The following is an 18,333-nucleotide window of genomic DNA, read 5'->3' on the forward strand; positions in this document are numbered from 1 at the left end:
CTCGATGTCCCACTTGGCTTGTGTATGCTAAAGACGGCTCTAAGGTCTGATATGCTTACATTGGGACGTGTAACTCCAGTCAGGATGCGAACGGATGGTTTATACTCTATCCATAAACAAACATGCTGCAGTCTTTCTGAACTCTATTAGTGTTTTAATATGTTTTACTGCCTATTTTACCTCTTCAGATAACTATCGTTTATTGTTAACTATTTAGTTTTCCATGTACCCCAGATGTTCTTGCTCATGATCCCAGGGGGAGGCATATCTGTTTTTGCAAACTGAAAGGATCGGTTTCCCTCCCCAAAAATCTATAGGCCATCTTTCACTGGCTTCTCTATAGGCTCAGATCGGGAATTGAATAATACTATGAGTACCACAGTTGTGATACCCCAGCATGATAATGTGTTTTATTGATGAGGGTCATTTAGACAGTATGTTTGTTACAACTTTGAGGAAGGTCTGGTCCTAACTTGAGGTTTTATTCATTTTCACTTTAGATTGCACCACATATATTCATGTATCGACATCCCATCTCAGCAGTGTAATTTTTTTTTTAAAACATCCCATAATAGCCTGTATTACAATCCTAGCTCACTATCTAGAGGCCATATATCCCCAAGTTTTTCCTTTTTTCTTACTAAGTTGTCGGAGGATACTAATTAGCACAACATCCGAAAGCCCAATAGAGTTATGTTATTACAATAACAGATCCTCCCACACTGCATCACCAGTTAGTCCACTATTTTTAACGGCTCTTGGCATATTCCTATTACACTTCACCTACATGTCGCAGTGTCTCCTCCCTTAAAAGTATGATAATATATAAAGGTTTATAGATAGCTACCACTGATATTTTAACTATTTTTATTACTGTCTCATTGGTAGCTATCTCTTTCTAGTTGTTGATACATTGAGTACCTTGGTCTCTTCTTTTAAACCCACCTAATAATTGCTCCACTATTATAGCACAAAAATCCAGGGGGGCTCTCTCTATCCCACTCCTATCTCACTATAGATCCGCCTCCAACCTACTATGAGCACAAGATGAAGCGACATCTAAAATTAGATATGCAGACTTGTAATTTATACTCCAAACTGCTATTCTCCCCTAAATAATATTATAAGCAGTGTTAATCAGCTGATACATTCTTCTTGATATATTTCAAGTCTATGTTTTTTTATCTTTTTACATATTATGTTAAAGTTTAGACTGTGTATCTCATATATCCTACAGATTTTATATTTTCATTTAAAGGGACAGTACACTGTAAAACATAATTTAAGCTTACCTGATAAATGTATTTCTCTTGTAGTGTATCCAGTCCACGGATCATCCATTACTTGTGGGATATTCTCCTTCCCAACAGGAAATTGCAAGAGGATCACCCACAGCAGAGCTGCTATATAGCTCCTCCCCCTCACTGCCATATCCAGTCATTCGACCGAAACAAGCCGAGAAAGGAGAAACCATAGGGTGCAGTGGTGACTGTAGTTTAATTAAAATTTAGACCTGCCTGAAAAGGACAGGGCGGCCCGTGGACTGGATACACTACATGAGAAATAAATTTATCAGGTAAGCATAAATTATGTTTTCTCTTGTTAAGTGTATCCAGTCCACGGATCATCCATTACTTGTGGGATACCAATACCAAAGCTAAAGTACACGGATGATGTGAGGGACAAGGCAGGAACATTAAACAGAAGGAACCACTGCCTGTAGAACCTTTCTCCCAAAAACAGCCTCCCGAAGAAGCAAAAGTATCAAATTTGGAAAATTTGGAAAAAGTATGAAGGGAAGACCAAGTTGCAGCCTTGCAAATCTTTTCAACAGAGGCCTCATTTTTAAAGGCCCAGGTAGAAGCCACAGCTCTAGTAGAATGAGCTGTAATCCTTTCAGGAGGCTGCTGTCCAGCAGTCTCATAGGCTAAACGGATTATACTCCGAAGCCAAAAAGAAAGAGAGGTCGCCAAGGCCTTCTGACCTCTCCTCTGTCCAGAGTAAACAACAAACAGGTTAGATGTTTGGCGAAAATCTTTAGTAGCCTGTAAGTAAAACTTCAAGGCACGGACTACGTCTAGATTATGCAAAAGACGTTCCTTCTTTGAAGAAGGATTAGGACATAATGATGGAACAACAATCTCTTGATTGATATTCTTGTTAGAAACCACCTTAGGTAAAAACCCAGGTTTTGTACGCAGAACAACTTTATCTGAATGAAAGATCAGATAAGGAGAATCACAATGTAAGGCAGATAACTCCGAGACTCTTCGAGCCGAGGAAATAGCCATCAGAAAAAGAACTTTCCATGAAAGAAGATTGATATCAATAGAATGAAGGGGTTTAAACGGAACCCCTTGAACTTTAAGAACCAAGTTTAAGCTCCATGGAGGAGCAACAGGTTTAAACACAGGCTAACTAAAGCCTGACAAAATGCGCTGAACGTCTGGAACTTCTGCCAGGACACTTGTGTAAAAGAATAGACAGAGCAGAAATCTGTCCCTTTAAAGAACTAGCTGATAATCCTTTGTCCAAACCCTCTTGGAGGAAGGACAATATCCTAGGAATCCTAACCCTACTCATGAGTAATTCTTGGATTCACACCAATGAAGATATTTACGCCATATCTTGAGGTAAATTTTCCTGGTGACAGGCTTTCGTGCCTGTATTAAGGTAATCAATTACTGACTCGGAGAAGCCACGCTTTGATAGGATCAAGCATTCAATCTCCATGCAGTCAGTCTCAGAGAAAGTAGATTCGGATGATTGAAAGGACCTTGTATTAGAAGGTCTTGTCTCAGAGGCAGAGTCCATGGTGGAAAGGATGACATGTCCACTAGGTCTGCATACCAGGTCCTGCGTGGCCACGCAGGCGCTATCAATATCACCAATGCTCTTTCCTGTTTGATTTTGGCAATCAGACGAGGGAGCAGAGGAAACGGTGGAAACACATAAGCCAGGTTGAAGAACCAAGGCGCTGCTAGAGCATCTATCAGTGCCGCTTCTGGGTCCCTGGACCTGGATCCGTAACAAGGAAGCTTGGCGTTCTGGCGAGACGCCATGAGATCCAATTCTGGTTTGCCTCAACGGAGAACGAATTGAGCAAACACCTCCGGATGGAGTTCCCATTCCCCCGGATGAAAGTCTGATGACTTAGAAAATCCGCTCCCTCCCAGTTCTCTACACCTGGGATATGGATCGCTGACAGGTGGCAAGAGTGAGTCTCTGCCCAGCGAATTATCTTGGAGACTTCTGACATCGCTAGGGAACTCCTGGTTCCCCCTTGATGGTTGATGTAAGCCACAGTCGTGATGTTGTCAGACTGAAATCTGATGAACCTCAGTGTTGCTAGCTGAGGCCAAGCCAGAAGAGCATTGAATATTGCTCTTAACTCCAGAATATTTATTGGGAGGAGTTTCTCCTCCTGAGTCCATGAACCCTGAGCCTTCAGGGAGTTCCAGGACTGCACCCCAACCTAGAAAACTGGCATCTGTTGTTACAATTGTCCAATCAGGTCTGCGAAAGGTCATACCCTTGGACAGATGGGCCCGAGATAACCACCAGAGAAGAGAATCTCTGGTTTCCTGATGCAGATTTAGTAGAAGGGACAAATCTGTGTAATCCCCATTCCACTGACTGAGCATGCATAATTGCAGCGGTCTGAGATGCAGGCGCGCGAATGGCACTATGTCCATCGCCGCTACCATTAAGCCGATTACTTCCATGCACTGAGCCAGCGTGGGGCGCGGAAATGGAGTGAAGAACCGGCAAGCATTTAGAAGTTTTGATAACCTGGACTCCGTCAGGTAAATTTTCATTTCTACAGAATCTATTAGAGTCCCTAGGAAGGAAACCCTCGTGAGAGGAGATAGAGAACTCTTTTCTTCGTTCACTTTCCACCCATGCGACCTCCAGGAATGCCAGAACTATCTCTGTATGAGATTTGGCAGTTTGAAAGCTTGACGCCTGTATCAGGATATCGTCCAGGTAAGGAGCCACCGCTATGCCTCGCTGGTCTTAGGACCGCCAGAAGTGAGCCCAGAACCTTTGTAAAAATTCTTGGGGCTGTAGCCAACCCGAATGGAAGAGCTACAAATTAGTAATGCCTGTCTAGAAAGGCAAATCTCAGGAACTGATGATGATTCTTGTGAATCGGAATGTGAAGGTAGGCATCCTTTAAGTCCACTGTGGTCATGTACTGACCCTCTTGGATCATGGGTAAAATGGTTCGAATAGTTTCCATCTTGAATGACGGAACTCTGAGGAATTTGTTTAGGATATTTAAATCCAAATTGGTCTGAAGGTTCCCTCTTTTTTGGGAACCACAAACAGATTTGAAAAAACCCCTGTCCTTGTTCCGTCCGCGGAAATGGATGGATCACTCCCATTACAAGGAGATCTTGTACGCAGCTTAGGAATGCCTCTTTCTTTATCTGGTTTGCAGATAATCTTGAAAGGTGAAATCTCCCTTGTGGAGGAGAAGCTTAGAAGTCCAGAAGATATCCCTGAGATATGATCTCCAACGCCCAGGGATCCTGAACATCTCTTGCCCACGCCTGGGCGAAGAGTCTGCCCCCCTACTAAATCAGTTGTCGGATAGGGGGCCACTCCTTCATGCTATCTTAGAGGCTAGCAGCAGGCTTTCTGGCCTGCTTGCCCTTGTTTCCAGGACTGGTTAGGTTTCCAGGCCTGCTTGGATTGAGCAAAAGTTCCCTCTTGTTTTGAAGCAGAGGAAGTTGATGCTGCACCTGCCTTGAAATTTCGAAAGGCACAAAAAACAGAATTTATGTTTACCTGATAAATTACTTTCTCCAACGGTGTGTCCGGTCCACGGCGTCATCCTTACTTGTGGGATATTCTCTTCCAACAGGAAATGGCAAAGAGCCCAGCAAAGCTGGTCACATGATCCCTCCTAGGCTCCGCCTACCCCAGTCATTCGACCGACGTAAAGGAGGAATATTTGCATAGGAGAAAACCATATGATACCGTGGTGACTGTAGTTAAAGAAAATAAATTATCAGGACCTGATTAAAAAACCAGGGCGGGCCGTGGACCGGACACACCGTTGGAGAAAGTAATTTATCAGGTAAACATAAATTCTGTTTTCTCCAACATAGGTGTGTCCGGTCCACGGCGTCATCCTTACTTGTGGGAACCAATACCAAAGCTTTAGGACACGGATGAAGGGAGGGAGCAAATCAGGTCACCTAAATGGAAGGCACCACGGCTTGCAAAACCTTTCTCCCAAAAATAGCCTCAGAAGAAGCAAAAGTATCAAACTTGTAAAATTTGGTAAAAGTGTGCAGTGAAGACCAAGTCGCTGCCCTACATATCTGATCAACAGAAGCCTCGTTCTTGAAGGCCCATGTGGAAGCCACAGCCCTAGTGGAATGAGCTGTGATTCTTTCAGGAGGCTGCCGTCCGGCAGTCTCATAAGCCAATCTGATGATGCTTTTAATCCAAAAAGAGAGAGAGTAGAAGTTGCTTTTTTGACCTCTCCTTTTACCAGAATAAACAACAAACAAGGAAGATGTTTGTCTAAAATCCTTTGTAGCATCTAAATAGAATTTTAGAGCGCGAACAACATCCAAATTGTGCAACAAACGTTCCTTCTTTGAAACTGGATTCGGACACAAAGAAGGCACGACTATCTCTGGTTAATGTTTTTGTTAGAAACAACTTTTGGAAGAAAACCAGGTTTAGTACGTAAAACCACCTTATCTGCATGGAAAACCAGATAAGGAGGAGAACACTGCAGAGCAGATAATTCTGAAACTCTTCTAGCAGAAGAAATTGCAACCAAAAACAAAACTTTCCAAGATAATAACTTAATATCAACGGAATGCAAGGGTTCAAACGGAACCCCCTGAAGAACTGAAAGAACTAAGTTGAGACTCCAAGGAGGAGTCAAAGGTTTGTAAACAGGCTTGATTCTAACCAGAGCCTGAACAAAGGCTTGAACATCTGGCACAGCTGCCAGCTTTTTGTGAAGTAACACAGACAAGGCAGAATCTGTCCCTTCAAGGAACTTGCCGATAATCCTTTCTCCAATCCTTCTTGAAGAAAGGATAGAATCTTAGGAATCTTTACCTTGTTCCAAGGGAATCCTTTAGATTCACACCAACAGATATATTTTTTCCATATTTTGTGGTAAATTTTTCTAGTTACAGGCTTTCTGGCCCTGAACAAGAGTATCAATAACAGAATCTGAGAACCCTCGTTTTGATAAGATCAAGCGTTCAATCTAAAAGCAGTCAGCTGGAGTGAGACCAGATTCGGATGTTCGAACGGACCTTGAACAAGAAGGTCTCGTCTCAAAGGTAGCTTCCATGGTGGAGCCGATGACATATTCACCAGATCTGCATACCAAGTCCTGCGTGGCCACGCAGGAGCTATCAAGATCACCGACGCCCTCTCCTGATTGATCCTGGCTACCAGCCTGGGGATGAGAGGAAACGGCGGGAATACATAAGCTAGTTTGAAGGTCCAAGGTGCTACTAGTGCATCTACTAGAGTCGCCTTGGGATCCCTGGATCTGGACCCGTAGCAAGGAACCTTGAAGTTCTGACTAGAGAGGCCATCAGATCCATGTCTGGAATGCCCCACAATTGAGTAATTTGGGCAAAGATTTCCGGATGGAGTTCCCACTCCCCCGGATGTAATGTCTGACGACTCAGAAAATCCGCTTCCCAATTTTCCACTCCTGGAATGTGGATTGCAGACAGGTGGCAGGAGTGAGTCTCTGCCCATTGAATGATTTTGGTCACTTCTTCCATCGCCAGGGAACTCCTTGTTCCCCCCTGATGGTTGATGTACGCAACAGTCGTCATGTTGTCTGATTGAAACCGTATGAACTTGGCCTTTGCTAGCTGAGGCCAAGCCTTGAGAGCATTGAATATCGCTCTCAGTTCCAGAATATTTATCGGTAGAAGAGATTCTTCCCGAGACCAAAGACCCTGAGCTTTCAGGGGTCCCCAGACCGCGCCCCAGCCCATCAGACTGGCGTCGGTCGTGACAATGACCCACTCTGGTCTGCGGAATGTCATCCCTTGTGACAGGTTGTCCAGGGACAGCCACCAACGGAGTGAGTCTGTATAGTCCCCATTCCACTGACTGAGCATGCACAGTTGTAATGGTCTTAGATTAATGCGCGCAAAAGGAACTATGTCCATTGCCGTTACCATCAAACCTATTACTTCCATGCACTGCGCTATGGAAGGAAGAGGAACGGAATGAAGTGTATGACAAGAGTTTAGAAGTTTTGTTTTTCTGGCCTCTGTCAGAAAAATCCTCATTTCTAAGGAGTCTATTATTGTTCCCAAGAAGGGAACCCTTGTTGACGGAGATAGAGAACTCTTTTCTACGTTCACTTTCCATCCGTGAGATCTGAGAAAGGCCAGGACTATGTCCGTGTGAGCCTTTGCTTGAGGAAGGGACGACGCTTGAATCAGAATGTCGTCCAAGTAAGGTACTACTGCAATGCCCCTTGGTCTTAGTACCGCTAGAAGGGACCCTAGTACCTTTGTGAAAATCCTTGGGTGCAGTGGCTAATCCGAAAGGAAGTGCCACGAACTGGTAATGCTTGTCCAGGAATGCGAACCTTAGGAACCGATGATGTTCCTTGTGGATAGGAATATGTAGATACGCATCCTTTAAATCCACCGTGGTCATGAATTGACCTTCCTGGATGGAAGGAAGAATTGTTCGAATAGTTTCCATTTTGAACGATGGAACCTTGAGAAACTTGTTTAGGATCTTGAGATCCAAGATTGGTCTGACGTTCCCTCTTTTTTGGGAACTACGAACAGATTGGAGTAGAACCCCATCCCTTGTTCTCCTAATGGAACAGGATGAATCACTCCATTTTTAACAGGTCTTCTACACAATGTAAGAATGCCTGTCTCTTTATGTGGTCTGAAGACAATTGAGACCTGTGGAACCTCCCCCTTGGGGAGGCCCCTTGTAATCCAGAAGATAACCTTGGGAGACTATTTCTAGTGCCCAAGGATCCAGAACATCTCTTGCCCAAGCCTGAGCGAAAGAGAGAGAGTCTGCCCCCCACCAGATCCGGTCCCGGATCGGGGGCCAACATTTCATGCTGTCTTGGTAGCAGTGGCAGGCTTCTTGGCCTGCTTTCCCTTGTTCCAGCCTTGCATTGGTCTCCAGGCTGGCTTGGCTTGAGAAGTCATTACCCTCTTGCTTAGAGGACGTAGCACTTGGGGCTGGTCCGTTTCTACGAAAGGGACGAAAATTTGGTTTATTTTTGGCCTTGAAAGACCTATCCTGAGGAAGGGCGTGGCCCTTACCCCCAGTGATATCAGAGATAATCTCTTTCAAGTCAGGGCCAAACAGCGTTTTCCCCTTGAAAGGAATGTTAAGCAATTTGTTCTTGGAAGACGCATCCGCTGACCAAGATTTCAACCAAAGCGCTCTGCGCGCCACAATAGCAAAACCCAGAATTTTTCGCCGCTAACCTAGCCAATTGCAAAGTGGCGTCTAGGGTGAAAGAATTAGCCATTTGAGAGCACGGATTCTGTCCATAATCTCCTCATAAGGAGGAGAATCACTATCGATCGCCTTTTCTAGCTCATCGAACCAGAAACACGCGGCTGTTGCATGAAATTGGTTGTAGAAGGTAACATGCTGAACAACATCTTTTTAAGCAAACCTTCTAATTTTTTATCCATAGGATCTTTGAAAGCACAACTATCCTCTATGGGTATAGTGGTGCGTTTGTTTAAAGTAGAAACCGCCCCCCTCGACCTTGGGGACTGTCTGCCATAAGTCCTTTCTGGGTCGACCATGGGAAACAATTTTTAAATATGGGGGGAGGGACGAAAGGTATACCGGGCCTTTCCCATTCTTTATTTACAATGTCCGCCACCCGCTTGGGTATAGGAAAAGCTTCTGGGGGCCCCGGGACCTCTAGGAACTTGTCCATTTTACATAGTTTCTCTGGATGATCAAATTCTCACAATCATCCAGAGTGGATAACACCTCCCTTAAGCAGAGCGCGGAGATGTTCCAACTTAAATTTAAATGTAATCACATCGGGTTCAGCTTGTTGAGAAATTTTCCTGAATCTGAAATTTCTCCCTCAGACAAAACCTCCCTGGGCCCCCTCAGACTGGTGTAGGGGCATATCAGAACCATTATCATCAGCGTCCTCATGCTCTTCAGAATCTAAACAGAGCAGTCGCGCTTACGCTGATAAGTGGGCATTTTGGCTAAAATGTTTTGATAGAATTATCCATTACAGCCGTTAATTGTTGCATAGTAAGGAGTATTGGCGCGCTAGATGTACTAGGGGCCTCCTGAGTGGGCAAGACTGGTGTAGACGAAGGAGGGAATGATGCAGTACCATGCCTTACTCCCCTCACTTGAGGAATCATCTTGGGCATCATTTTCAGTGTCACATAAATCACATCTATTTAAATGAGAAGGAACCTTGGCTTCCCCACATTCAGAACACAGTCTATCTGGTAGTTCAGACATGTTAAACAGGCATAAACTTGATAGCAAAGTACAAAAAACGTTTTAAAATAAAACAACCGTTACTGTCACTTTAAATTTTAAACTGAACACACTTTATTACTGCAATGTTGCGAAATAATATGAAGGAATTGTTCAAAAATTCACCAAAAATTTCACCACAGACTGTCTTAAAGCCTTAAAAGTATTGCACACCAAATTTGGAAGCTTTAACCCTTAAAATAACGGAACGGAGCCGTTTTTATCTTTAACCCCTTTACAGTCCCTGGTATCTGCTTTGCTGAGACCCAACCAAGCCCAAAGGGGAATACGATACCAAATGACGCCTTCAGAAAGTCTTTTTTATGTATCAGAGCTCCTCACCACATGCGATCTGCATGTCATGCTTCTCAAAAACAAGTGCGCAATACCGGCGCGAAAATGAGGCTCTGCCTATGATTAGGGAAAGCCCCTAGAGAATAAGGTGTCTAAAAACAGTGCCTGCCGATATTATTTTACAAAAATACCCCAGATTAAATGATTCCTCAAGGCTAAATATGTTATATATGAAATCGATTTAGCCCAGAAAATGTCTACAGTCTTAACAAGCCCTTGTGAAGCCCTTATTTACTCTGTAATAAAAATGGCTACCGGATCCCATAGGGAAAATGACAGCTTCCAGCATTACATCGTCTTGTTAGAATGTGTCATACCTCAAGCAGCAAAAGTCTGCTCACTGTTCCCCCAACTGAAGTTAATTCCTCTCAACAGTCCTGTGTGGAACAGCCATCGATTTTAGTAACGGTTGCTAAAATCATTTTTCCTCTTACAAACAGAAATCTTCATCTCTTTTCTGTTTCAGAGTAAATAGTACATACCAGCACTATTTTAAAATAACAAACTCTTGATTGAATAATAAAAACTACAGTTAAACACCTAAAAAAACTCTAAGCCATCTCCGTGGAGATGTTGCCTGTACAACGGCAAAGAGAATGACTGGGGTAGCGGAGCCTAGGAGGGATCATGTGACCAGCTTTGCTGGGCTCTTTGCCATTTCCTGTTGGGGAAGAGAATATCCCACAAGTAAGGATGACGCCGTGGAACCGGACACACCTATGTTGGAGAAATTAGGACTGTTTGGCCTTTGATTTGGCCCTGTCCTGAGGAAGGGTATGACCCTTACCTCCAGTAATGTCAGCAATAATTTCTTTCAAACCAGGCCCCGAATAAGGTCTGCCCCTTGAAAGGAATGTTGAGTAATTTAGACGTTGAAGTCACATCAGCTGACCAGGATTTGAGCCATAGCGCCCTACGCGCCTGGATGGCAAATCCGGAATTCTTAGCCGTTAGTTTAGTCAAATAAACAATGGCATCAGAAACAAATGAGTTAGCTAGCTTAAGAGTTCTAAGCTTGTCAACAATTTCAGTCAATGGAGCTGTATGGATGGCCTCCTTCCAGGGCCTCAAACCAGAACGCCGCCGCAGCAGTGACAGGCGCAATGCATGCAAGGGGCTGTAAAATAAAACCTTGTTGAATAAACATTTTCTTAAGGTAACCCTGTAATTTTTTATCCATTGGATCTGAAAAAGCACAACTGTCCCTCAACCGGGATAGTGGTACGCTTTGCTAAAGTAGAAACTGCTCCCTCCACACTTAGGGACTGTCTGCCATAAGTCCCGTGTAGTGGCATCTATTGGAAACATTTTTCTAAATATAGGAGGTGGGGAAAAGGGCACACCGGGCCTATCCCACTCCTTACTAATAATTTCTGTAAGCCTTTTAGGTATTGGAAAACATCAGTACTCACCGGCACTGCATAGTATTTATCCAGCCTACACAATTTCTCTGGCACTGCAATTGTGTCACAGAGTCATTCAGAGCAGCTAATACCTCCCCAAGCAATACACGGAGGTTCTCAAGCTTAAATTTAAAATTAGAAAATCTCTGAATCAGGTCTCCCTGATTCAGAGAGCGTCACCCACCAGACTGAAGCTCTCCGTCCTCAGGTTCTGCATATTGTGACGCAGTATCAGACATGGCTCTTACAAGCATCTACGCGCTCTGTATCTCGTCTAACCCCAGAGCTAACGCGCTTGCCTCTCAATTCAGGCAATCTGGATAATACCTCTGACAGGGTATTATTCATGATTGCAGCCATGTCCTGCCAAAGTAATCGCTATGGGCGTCCCTGATGTAACTTGGGCCATATTAGCGTGCCTCCCTTGAGTGGGAGACAAAGGGTCCGACACGTGGGGAGAGTTAGTTGGCATAACTTCCCCCACGACAGACCCTCTGGTGACAATTCTTTTATATAAGGTGAAATCAATACATTTAGTACACATTCTCCTATGGGGCTCCACCACGGCCTTTAAACATAATGAACAAGTATCCTCTGTTTCAGACATGTTTGTACAGACTAGCAATGAGACTAGCAAGCTTGGAAAACACTTTAAAGCAAGTTAACAAGCAATATTAAAAACGTTATTGTGCCTTTAAGAGAAACAAATTGACAAAATTTGAAATAACAGTGAAAAAAAGGCAGTTACACTAACAACATTTTTACAGTGTATGTAACAAGTCAGCAGAGCATTGCAACCCACTTGCAAATGGATGATTAACCCCTTAATAACAAAAAACAGAATAATAAATGACAAAAACGTTTTTTTTAAACACATTCACAACAACTGCCACAGTCTACTGTGATTGTTACCCCTCCTCAAACACGACTTTGAAGCCTTTTGAGCCCCTTCAGAGATGTCCTGTATCATGCAGAGGGAAGCTGAATGTCTCTGTCAGTATTTTTAGCTACACAGAAAAGCACTAAAATAGGCCCTTCCCACTCATATTTGCAACAGTGGAAAGCTTCAGGAAACTGTTTCTAGGCAAAAAATCAAGCCAGCCATGTGGAAAAAAACTAGGCCCCAATAAGTTTCGTCACCAAACATATATAAAAACGATTAACTTGCCAGCAAACGTTTTATATTACACTTTTATGAGTATGTATCTCTGTTAATAAGCCTTGATACCAGTCGCTATCACTGCATTTAAGGCTTAACTTACATTAATCCGGTATCAAGCAGCATTTTTCTAGCAAATTCCATCCCTAGAAATATATTAACTGCACAATACCTTATTGCAGGAAAACCTGCACGCCATTCCCCCTCTGAAGTTACCTCACTCCTCAGAATATGTGAGAACGGCAGTGGATCTTAGTTACTTCTGCTAAGATCATAGAAATCACAGGCAGATTCTTCTTCTAATGCTGCCTGAGATGAACAGTACACTCCGGTACCATTTAAAATAACAAATTTTGATTGAAGTTAAAAAACTAACTATAATACACCACTCTCCTCTTACTACGTCCATCTTTGTTGAGGAGTTGGCAAGAGAATGGACTGGATACTGGCAGTGAGGGGAGGAGCTATATAGCAGCTCTGCTGTGGGTGATCCTCCTTGCAACTTCCTGTTGGGAAGGAGAATATCCCAAGTAATGGATGATCCGTGGACTGGATACACTTAACAAGAGAAAATTGTTTTTCCCATTAATGTATTTTAAATGACTTGTTATACCAACTGCAGAGTATAAAATACATGAGAAATTCCATTTTCATGCTTATTTGTGTATACAAAGTAGCTCATTATGTTCTAAGTTTGTGTAAACAGACTTGCTTCCTTATCTTTTATTTGGCTGGAACACCAAAGCTCAATACATAGAGAACAATGGAAAATTATCATTTTATTACTTAACTATCCTGCATCCCCGCTGAGAGTGTAATCTCTTCTGCTGGCTGTGTATACTTAGGCTATTCAATAGCCTATACTCCAGTATTAATTTGTTCAGTGTAGGTGGCGATACCACAGGCTAAATCAGCTTTTTCAAATGCTGAAATAGGAGTAAAGGAGCTACTTGGAAACCAATTTAATACACTCTAGCAGGTTAAAAGGATCATTGGGAATAATTTAAAGGGGAGAAAATTTATGGTGAACTGGTCCCTTTAAGCAATATCAGTTGCTAACTATCATAATTCATCAATTGAGCCGAAGAGTAGCCTATGCGTAACTACCATTAAACATAACCTTAATAGCTTAGTTGGTCCGAGAGTGACCATGCGCAGTAGTTACCTCAAAGCTATAATTGAAAAGAAAAATGAGGTTTCATTCTCAATCCATTAATATTTATGTATTTTGTTTTTTTGTTTTTTAAATCACTCAATTGTATTTGAAATTAACATGCAATTGTTTACTACTGCTGGTGTTATACTTCAGAAGAATATATTCTCAGTCTGTATGTACCTCTGTAATGTCATGTAAACTAATAACCTCAATTCAAAAAAAAAAAAAAAAAAAAAAGTACCCGGACACGTCCCCCCCCGCCAACTTTAAAGCAGCTTTTGCCTGCTGATTTAACCCCATTCCTTATTTAGTGGCCCAAGAATGGCCCGTTGTAACTATAATTTTCCATCCATTTATCTTCCTATCTGACCCATTAGAGGTCAGTACTGTAGTTACTTCATTTCTATGGCCTTTAAGAAAAAAAGGTTTCATTTGTGTGTACTTTATCCTTTTTGTTGACGCTTTTGTTGCTTACTACTACCCAACACATCTCAATATATATACCTGACTTGCAAGGCATCATTTGTACACTATGATTTTTACAACAAGGCAATTTCTTGGTCTGACATTATTTCTGTATCATTGTTCTCTGTCATTGTATAAAAACCTCAATAAAAAAATTTTATTTAAAAAAAAAAAAAATTCTGTAATTACTAGCTGCTTAGCTGAACCCCAAAGAAAAATATTATACTTCAAAGCAATAGAAGTAAAAATCCTTGATCTCCAGTTACACTCTAAGTGCCTGCTCTCTGCCTGTCAGTATCCGAGTGAAGGATACACGAGTTTCATATAATTCTGCAGCTCACCTTATGAAGTGCACAGTCTCCCATACCCAAAAGACAAAAGGCACTTACCTGTAGCCTGGTCGTCGAGCAGGAGGACAACTTACATGGTATGAGAGGATGCCAGAGACCTGTAGAAAAAGGGACAGAGTAACCTACTCTGGCTTTCTATACAAGGGCAGCAACATGTTAGGAAAACGCAGTGAGGCCCCACCTCACTGTTCCCACCACTGCCCTACTGAAGAGACTAACGTGGAGTAAGGCTAAAACCCAATTCTGAGAGGAAAGATCAGAGCAAACCTACTCTGGCTTTCAAAATAATAAATCTTGATTGAAGTGAAATAAATCCAATCTTCTTCAGACACCAAAACTTCACCTCCTCCTTGCACCGAAGGCAAAGAGAATGACTGGGGTTTGTGGGAAGGAAAGTGAATACTTAACAGTTTAACTGTGGTGCTCTTTGCCTCCTCCTGCTGGCCAGGAGTGATATTCCCAACAGTAGTTGATGACGTTGTGGACTCACCATATCTTAGGGAAAAAAAAAAAAAAAAAAAATATATATATTCTATATATATATTTATATATATATATATATATAAATAACATGGGGCGAAAAAAGAGAGAAAGAAGACAAAAACGAAATCTTGTCTATTTAAAGACAGGGAATTCAGCACTCTTTTATAAACAGTTAAAGAAAAGCTCAGGAAATTGTATGCTTCAAAAGTGATTATTTAATTGTGGATCGGTGACATCTCTCCCCGTGGGGGCACCATCAATCATATAAATGTACGTTCAACTCCAAAATTCATGTATAGTATATAGACACACAAAATTTATTAAAACAATTCATAGCATACTAATTATATGCAGATTACAAATAAACCTGACCGGTCAGGGATGCACACAGGCACAGGTATATCAAGGCCACAAGTATATATTTAATGGAGGCAAGATCTTAATTAACCTACTACACCCTGCCTGCACACAGAACCCCAGTATAAAAGTACAGAGGTATATACCTGGGCCAGGAAATGAAGTGGGATCTAAGAGGTTAATTAGAGAACTCTAGTGTCGGTCGAATAGTATCAACACTTAAGCGGAGCAGTCTTGCGAAGGTGCATTAACAGTCACAGCAATATAGCAATATATATTGAAGGCGGAGTGTTATCTAGACAAACTACACCCTGCTGCACTCGGCACCCCAAGGGGAGAGGCAAACGCTGGGCAGGATATAAATGGGATCTAAGTAGTCTAGTAATCAATCCGCCTGAATATGTACATAGAGAAAGTAAAAGCATGCAGGATAGGAGTATATAGCAATTAGTAAACACATTTAGCAACAGTGGTGCAAGCATGTCATGTTAGATCCTTGCAAAGCGTTGTACAGCAACAAAGCTCAGTTCGAAGCAATGTAAGTAGCAGTATTTAAACAATGTGCAGCTTTTTTAAGGTAGCAATTCCAAATTCATAAGCCGGTACCCGAGGAAAGTCATGCATAGGATTATTCTTTGCTTATAATACACTCTCCTGTGTGGTTATCCTTCCTCAATTTATCAACTGCAAAGTTCTTACAGCAGGTTTCCCTGCTGATAGTTGTGACAAAGTTCATACAACCTTATTTACGTTAGGCCAGAAGTTGGAAGTCGTGTGTACCCATCCTAGGAGTACTTCTCTCCATGTGATCCGTGCTCTTATGGCAAACTTTCTCCGAGATGCGCCACAGTTTTCAGATCGGAATCCTGTGATCCTGAGTGTGCATAACCACCACCGGTCGGCTAACCAATGCCGATGCGTGTTTCACCCGCTGGTCTATGCGTAAGACTGGGCTTCGTCAGGGTGTGATGAAAAGGAGACGCTTACGTCTCTATTTAAGTAACTGTCTATAGCGCCTCTGCTGGAGGGTGAAAGATAACTGGATACTTAGTAGCTAACACAGAAAATATAACAATCACAAGTATGCACATGTAACATTTTCAAATTGTGTCTTATATGCCTAATAGGAACATTAGAGATTTCATGTCTATTTTTGAAGATGTCAATTGTTTTATAGAACATCTTTATGAGAGCCACCTTCGTTATAAAAAAACAAGTCATATCCAGCTTGTCATTAAGGCCATTGGGGAACTGGGTCTTTAGAATTGAGTTCCATCTGCATTCCTTCTTTAGGATCACTTTATCATCGTCTCCTCCTCTACCATTTGTAATGCCCTGTCTATGCCAACAAATTTTAGAGAGTCAGGATTACACTCATGAAAAGCCACAAAATGTCTTGCAACATTACTTTTTTGATTTTGATTTTTAACATTGTCGCGATGTTCAGTAATGCAATCTTTTATAGCCCTTCTGGTTTTGCCACTTAAAAAACATGGGCAATCACACGAGAGTAAATAAATTACTCCTCTCTGTATTGCAGTTTACGAAATGTTTGAGCTTGTACGTTTTTCCAGTTTGTATACTGAACTCTTTGGTTTTAGTCATGTACCTGCATGCCACGCACCTTCCACAGGGGTAGTTACCAATTGACCTGTGTTTTGTTAGCCAATCTTTTGGTTTGTGCTTAGATACATATTGGCACCTCACAAGTTTATCTCGTAGGTTCGGTGCTCTCCTTGCCATGATGGTGGGGTATTCCCCTACCTCACAGGAGACACATCATCACTTAAAAGTATGTGAAAATTCTTGGCAAGAACCTGTTTTAGGGCATTCCATGGCAATTGTAGTCAGTGATTAATCTAATGTTTGTGGTCTTGTCCTTTTCCTTCGGTATTAGAAGGCTATCCCTATTAGTGTGGCCTGCCTCATTCATGGCTCCTCTAACTACTCTTTTCGAATAGCCCCTGTCCAAGAATCATTGCTCATGTCTATTGCTTGTTTTTGATACTTTTCTTTTGTTGAACAGTTTCTACGAAGTCTAAGAAACTGTCCTTTTGGCATGCCCTGCTTAGGTGGCGTGGATGGTGGATAGATGCCAATAGAAGGATGTTGGTAGCTGTGTTTTTGCGATAGTTCTCTGTCACTAGCACTTCCTTCTCAATCTTAACCTTAACATCTAGGAATTGGATTTCTTGTTTGCTATACTGTAAAGTAAGGGAAATGTTATTTTCATTATTATTTGAGAGTGCAGACAAACTCTTTAAGCTTTTTTCAGAACCTTCCCAAATCAAGAAGATGTCATCCAAATATCTCAACCATACGTGGATGTTTTCCTCAAGAGAGGGTTCTGATATACCTCATTCATCTCCCAAATGCCTAGATGGAGACAGGCATAGTGGCGCCCATCAGCCGTACCTCATAATTGTTTGTAAATTTTGTTATCAAACATGAATGCATTGTTAGGAAGGTTCTAAGCAGCTTAGCTATGTAATTAATTTTGCTTATTTTTTGAAAAACAAATTTGCTTACCTGATAATTTAATTTCCATCGTGGGGAGCAGAGTCCACTGCTTCATTCATTAAATTGTGGGAAGCAGGGGACTCTCCTCCCTCTTTAGATGGAAATTATTTAAAAATACTTGCAATTTTTAAACAATTTTTTTTATGCAAAACTATTTTAAATTAATTAGCCCTTTCAGGATATGCACATATCTCAACCTGTTTTATGGCACTTTAAGAAAAAACATTCAGAGATCCCAATGTTTTTGCATTGAGGGTCAAACTGTGTGGTAAAAGAGGATTGTTCGCCATCATATACCCTATTAAAAAAAATATATATAAGACAAAAAAATATGCACAGCAAATTATGGAACATGAACCCAGGTTCTGTACTACCAAGAGGGTCTGTAACCACCCTACCTGGTTTATCAGATGCCTGCAACACTGGATCATCTATATCTTCAGAGCCTTCTTCCGGGACAGATTTCTCTTTCAGTCCTGCATTACCCAGTTATAAAATGTATTTGTAAATCAGCATATTAACAAAAAAATGTAAACAGTTTGCTTGTGTCATCAAAATAGCAAATAGATAAGT

General features: G+C 41.9%; 1 protein-coding gene across 1 annotated transcript in view; it reads right to left on the minus strand.

Moving 5' to 3' along the window:
* Positions 1-18,333, minus strand: part of LOC128660956 (aspartyl/asparaginyl beta-hydroxylase) — a gene marked incomplete in the record, with an annotated part of 420,872 nt that overhangs the window by 250,320 nt on the left and 152,219 nt on the right. The window contains 1 exon segment of the mRNA XM_053715069.1: positions 18,159-18,236. Coding sequence (XP_053571044.1) covers positions 18,159-18,236 — 78 coding nt within the window.

This window comes from Bombina bombina, chromosome 5 (assembly GCF_027579735.1).
Source record: "Bombina bombina isolate aBomBom1 chromosome 5, aBomBom1.pri, whole genome shotgun sequence".
Classification (NCBI taxonomy): Eukaryota; Metazoa; Chordata; class Amphibia; order Anura; family Bombinatoridae; genus Bombina; species Bombina bombina.